At 49.9% G+C, this 6,000-nt stretch overlaps 1 protein-coding gene across 5 annotated transcripts in view; it reads right to left on the bottom strand.

Annotated features, from left to right (window-relative positions):
- LOC101006668 (zinc finger protein 251) overlaps positions 1-5,782 on the bottom strand; it is a 37,411-nt gene extending 31,629 nt beyond the window's left edge. For 4 of the 5 annotated variants that reach the window (XM_021942764.2, XM_021942766.2, XM_021942768.2 and 1 more), the window contains exons 1-3: positions 4,650-5,782; positions 4,147-4,276; positions 3,613-3,726 (exon numbers count right to left, since the gene is read on the bottom strand). In XM_021942764.2, coding sequence (XP_021798456.1) covers positions 3,613-3,726; positions 4,147-4,276; positions 4,650-4,880 — 475 coding nt within the window. In that variant the 5' untranslated portion in view covers positions 4,881-5,782. Of the gene's footprint in view, positions 1-1,792; positions 2,722-3,612; positions 3,727-4,146; positions 4,277-4,649 lie in introns of those variants that run through there. The other variant, XM_021942767.2, reaches the window with a different exon arrangement.
- Positions 5,783-6,000: the final 218 nt, after the last annotated feature.

The raw sequence follows: 6,000 nt of genomic DNA on the forward strand, positions 1-6,000 counted from the left end.
GATGGGGTTTCACCATGTTGGCCAGGTTGGTCTTGAACTCATGTCCTCAATTGATCCACCTGCCTCAGCCTCCCAAAGTGCCGGGATTACAGGTGTGAGCCACTGCGCCCGGCCATACCTCTCCAATTTTGAGAGCAGTGACTTGTCCTCTGACCTCACACCTCTCTGATAGAGCTAAGATTTGTTGATTTTTCAGTTTGTTCAGCTTTTTACTTGTTAGGACACAGTGATGAATTCTAAGCTCCTTACATGCCAGAACAGCTAAAATACTATTTTTTTGGCCTTTTTCCTTTTAATTTTTTATAAACTATATAACTAGGCCGGGCGCGGTGGCTCAAGCCTGTAATCCCAGCACTTTGGGAGGCCGAGACGGGCGGATCACGAGGTCAGGAGATCGAGACCATCCTGGCTAACATGGTGAAACCCCGTCTCTACTAAAAAATACAAAAAACTAGCCGGGCGAGGTGGCGGGCGCCTGTAGTCCCAGCTACTCGGGAGGCTGAGGCAGGAGAATGGCGTGAACCCGGGAGGCGGAGCTTGCAGTGAGCTGAGATCCGGCCACTGCACTCCAGCCTGGGCGGCACAGCGAGACTCCGTCTCAAAAAAAAAACTATATAACTGTTTAAAACCGAAATTGTAACGTTGTCTTTCTGAGTTTAAAATGTATGTAGATGTACTACGCATAACAACTATAACGAAAAGGATGGGAAGGGTGGTTACAAGATTTCTGGATTTATGTGAAGTAGTACATAAATGAACTGTAAGTAAACTGTGGAAACTTATGTATACTGTAAACCTTAGGAAAATCACTGTAAAAAATAATGCAAAAATATTACGTAAAAAGCAAATAATAAAATTTAAATGGAGTTCTAAAAAGTATTCAAATAACCCAAATAAAGGCAGGAAAAAGGAATTTAAAAAACAGAAGAGGTAAGTGTAAATAAAAAATATGCACAAGTGCATTCCTGAACCGTATCAAAAATTACATTAAACATTAACAGACTACACACTACAATTAAAAGACAAAAGATTGTTAGGATGAAGAAACAAGACCCAATTGTATGACATCTGCAAGAGATTCACTCTAAGTGTAAAGACACAGGTTGAAATTAAAAGGATGAAAAAAGATATACTATGCTAAGGGGGCCGGGCGCGGTGGCTCAAGCCTGTAATCCCAGCACTTTGGGAGGCCGAGACGGGCGGATCACGAGGTCAGGAGTTCGAGACCATCCTGGCTAACACGGTGAAACCCCGTCTCTACTAAAAAATACAAAAAACTAGCCGGGCGAGGTGGCGGGCGCCTGTAGTCCCAGCTACTCGGGAGGCTGAGGCAGGAGAATGGCGTAAAAACCCGGGAGGCGGAGCTTGCAATGAGCTGAGATCCGGCCACTGCACTCCAGCCTGGGCGACACAGCGAGACTCCGTCTCAAAAAAAAAAAAAAAAAAAAAAAAAAAAAAAAAAAAGATATACTATGCTAACAGTAAGTATAAGAAGGAAGGAGTTGCTACATTAATATTAGATAAAATATATTTCAAAACAAAATGTATTACCAGAGACAAACAGGAATTCTCTTATCTCTCATAATGATAGTCATAAGTGCAAATGAGCCTTATAATACAGCTTCAAGATACATGAAGCCAACACTACAAAAATTAAAGGGAAGAAAAGACAATTCCACAATCATACTTCTGTATTTTAACACCCCCCTCTCAGCAACTGAAAGAATAACTAAACAAACAAACAAAAAAATCAGCAAGGATACGGAAGACACAAACAATACCATCAACCATCTTGACTTAACTGATATTTATCTAACCCCAAAATGTCAGAATACACGTTCTTTTTCAGTGCACATGGTATTTGTATCAGGAGAAACCACATTTGGGGTCATAAAACAGGAAGCAACAAATATGAAAGGAATGAAATAATACAGAGTATGTTCTCTGACCACAATGGAATTAAATGACAATAACAATAAGATAACTAGGAAAACACCAACTATTTGGAAATTAATGCGTGTCCAAATAATCATTGGGTCAAAGAAGAAATCACAAGAAAAACTAGATGTTCTGAACTATAATGTTAATGAAAATGCAACATATTAAAATTTTGTGAGATGCACCTAAAGCTGCACTTTGAGAAAACGATATAACTTTACAATAGACTTAGCTCTTACATGTAGAAACCAAAGGCTTTATTCAACCAATTTTGAATGTGCACAAATATGGGGTGTATTTTTCACGAGCCTTTCTGAACAAACTAGAGACAAGCTCCAGCCAACCAAGAGACGGGGAAATTTTTGGTAAAAGGACCAGAGGTAAACAATTATTAATAACATACTTAACTGCAGATAAAAGACAGTAACAAAGCTGCGGATATGAGTGGTAAAGTGTTATATGTTCTGAATTGTTTCTACAATATATACATTATAGAAACAATATAACCAACAAAAACTGGGAAAGGAATGAGGAGGAAAAGGGAGAAAAGTAGAACAAGCTTGTTGACTGTCTCAGTAACTGTGAGTCAAAGATAATACTTAGAGCTGACATATCAAGTAGTAGATGTATACTCAATAGAACAAAGGTAAACATTAAAAAAAGACTACTACTGGTCAGGTGCAGTGGCTCACGCCTGTAATCTCAGCACTCTTGGAGGTCGACATGGATCATTTGATCTCAGGAGTTTAAGACTAGCTTGGGCAACATGGTGAAACCCTGTCTCTACAAAAATTAAAAAAAAAAAAAACTAGCCAGGTATGGTGACATGTGCCTGTAGTCCTAGCTACTTGGAAAGCTGAGGTGGGAGGATTGCCTGAGCCTGGTAGGTGGAGGTTGCAGTGAGCCAAGATCGTACCACAGCACTCCAGCTTGGGTAATTAAGGGTAAGACTCTTTCTCAAAAACAAAAAAAAGACTACTACTGACTGGTTGGGTATGGTGGCTCATGCCTGTAATCCCAACACTTTGGGAGGCCAAGGCAGGCGGATCACGAGGTCAAGAGATCCAGACCATCCTGGCCAACATGGTGAAACCCCATCTCTACTAAAAATACAAAAATTAGCTGGGCGTAGTTGCGGGTGCCTGTAGTCCCAGCTACTCGGGAAGCTGAGGCAGGAGAATCCCTTGAACCAGCGAGGCGGAGCTTGCAGTGAGCTGAGATCGTGCCACTGCACTCCAGCCTGGTAACAGAGTGAGACTCTGTCTCCAAAAAAAAAAAAAAAAAAAAACAAACTACTACTGACTAAAATTGGCAAATGAAGGAGAGAATGGGGTGAAGAATCAAAAGGACATGGTAGGGAACCAATATCTATTGTCAAAAGTAAGTAAGTATATTATATAAAGAAGAGAACGAAGTTGTTATCAAGGTAATCACCAAAACAAAAATATGATCAGAAAAAATATATGTATTTTTTAAAGCAAAGAAACAGACCAGCAAGATAAAACTTCTAAAGCATGTGCACATGCTCACATTCGTCGAGGGGGCTGTATCTGTGAGACTGCCCCTGGAGGAGGCCATTAACATGAACACCATGCCCCAGCTGTCCCACACTTGGAGCCTCTTAAGGCAGGATTGGGAGGCTGTTCCCAGGATTAGCATCCCATCAATTCTCACCTTTCTGGCAGCTTTTCAAGATCTCTGGTTCCTCAGCTCCCAGAAGATTCAGGACCCAAAGTTCCTTCCCCTGCTCCAGCTGGGAGATCAACTCCGGTTTAGGGACAGGGAATCCTGTTGAGGATGAGGACACTGGTGAGTTGGCATGGCCTGGGGAGCTGGGGCAGGACACTGCCCACTGGGTCTTCCAGGCCAGGTGGGGAGAGATGTGCCCTGTGTGCACATGTGTACGCCTGCATGTATGTTGGTCACGGGAGCCCGTGGGCTGAGACTAAGTACTGAAGGAGAATCCACTCATTAGCTCTCCTGCCAGTGGAGGGACACCAGTGGGGCCACTGGCAACAGGGAGCGAAGTCCCTAGAACTGAGGAGCAAGGCAGGCTTTTCCCATGGGAAATGTTCCTTCTGTAGAGATCAGACTGATACTTGGGACAAGGGGCAGGACCCTCTTCTTTGGGATCCAAAGAGCCAAAGCAGCCTCCCAAGCTCCTTAGAGGTCCCCAGTGCGAACCGGGCCAAGTGCAGAGCGCCTCACCCAGAGAGGCCACGTTCCCATAGTTCTCCAGCATCACGTCTCTGTAGAGCGCCCGCTGCTGGGGGCCCAGCTGCTGCCCCTCCGCCTGAGAGAAGTACACGGCCACATCCTGGAACGTCAGCGGCATCTCCTGCAACAACACATCGCCGCTGCCCGGGCCATGCCCACTGGGCAGCAGCCTGCACTAAAAGGACTCTGACCTGGTGGAGCCCCACTACCCAGAGCCCTGCAGTGGTCAGTATGAACTGTGTATCAGCAGGTCCCTGATGGGGCAGCTCAGAGCGCTGAGGACCAGCCAACTTCAGCCACACGGGGACCCAGCTGAGCCAGAGCCCCTCTCCCTGTGGGAGGGGGAGTCTACATCTCAGAACCCTTTCCTCACGGTTGCTATGAGCCCCTGGCTGGCCTTACCAGTTGCCGGGCTCACGGCTCCAGAGAACAGCAGCTTCTGACTGGGAAGGGGATGAAGATGAAAAGGTGGGCAGGAAGGAGGGTTAACTCACCTGGTGCCCTGGAAGCTGGACTGTGGCTGACATTCTGTGCGCATGGGCTGCTGTGGTTTCCAAGAGAAGACAGGAGACTGCCCTGGCCTGAAGTCTCCCCCAACTTACCTTCAGTGGGGAGAACTCGGGCTCAGCCCCATTCAACCAGGGGTGTGGAAGGATGGCCAGGAGGCAGAAGCTGACTGTTGGTGTGGCCTCCTGGGTCGTGGGAAGCAGGTCACTATGCAGCATAGGCCGATGTGCCCTACTGCTCAGAGACTCCTGAAATCCCAGAACGGCCGGAGCCAGAGCCCGGGGGGGATCCAGGGACTCCCGGCTAAGGGGTGAAAAGCTGGCAGTTCCCGTGTCCAGACCTGCTGAAGGCCCTGGAAATGGGGTGCAGGGCTGTTCTACCTGCCTGGGCCAACCTGGGGCAAAGAGCCACGTGAGGGTGCCGCCTCACCAGGGTTGAGGACGTGAGAGGGAGGCCACGGGGGTGCTGCCGAAGGCCCCAGGCTCCGGGGAGAGGCCGGAAGCCAGCTGTGGTCCTCAGCCCGGCCTCCTAGGGCCGCGCCGCGGTCGCCTCCTCCCGGCCTCTGCAGCCCGTCAGTGGCTCTCGCGGCACCCAGAACAGGCCCCTCCTGGACTGGCCGCCGCCTCCCCGCCCGCTTGGCGTTCCTTCCTGGTCCAACACTGCCCCACCTGTTCGCTTGGCCCGGGGCAGCCACCGAGAAAGCGCCGAGGAGCTGCGCAGCCGCACCGAACCCGGAGTGGACCCGCCCACAGCACCCGGTCCTGAGCCGGGGAGGGGGCGGGCCCCGGAGGACGAGGGCGGGCCCGGGAGGACGAGGGCGGGCCGGGCCGAGCTGCGCACACGCAGACTTCCCCGCCCCCTGCTGGGCCTCAGTGCGCCTCGGAGAGCGCCGGGAACCGGAAACCAGCCGCGGTCCCGCCCGGATTCTTCCCGGGCCGCTCTGGGATGACGGGAGGCCCGCGCCGTCTATGGTCGGCGGGCGAGAGCCCGCGGCAGCTGAGCGGAGGGTCTGGGGCTGTGACGCTGCTCGTCCGGGCCGCGCCCGCCTCGCGCCAACCCTAAACCCCCTCCCGAACCCTAACCCCGCTGAGCTCCCGGTTCCTCCGTGGGTCACCACACATCATGTGTCCCGATTCACCATAACCACCAGAGAGTCGCTTATGAAGATGTCACAATTATTGGGACTCAGAACACAACGCCCCAAAATGAAGGCCTGGGAGGCAGTTTCCCTCCGACCTTCCCAGCCCTCCAGTCTCAGTTCTGTTCTCCCGCGAGGCTCCTCATAGGGTGAACCCCTTTTCCCCAAGGCGGGTCACAGAGACCAGAACCCCCAAGCCA

This window comes from Papio anubis, chromosome 8 (genome assembly GCF_008728515.1).
Source record: "Papio anubis isolate 15944 chromosome 8, Panubis1.0, whole genome shotgun sequence".
NCBI lineage: Eukaryota > Metazoa > Chordata > Mammalia > Primates > Cercopithecidae > Papio > Papio anubis.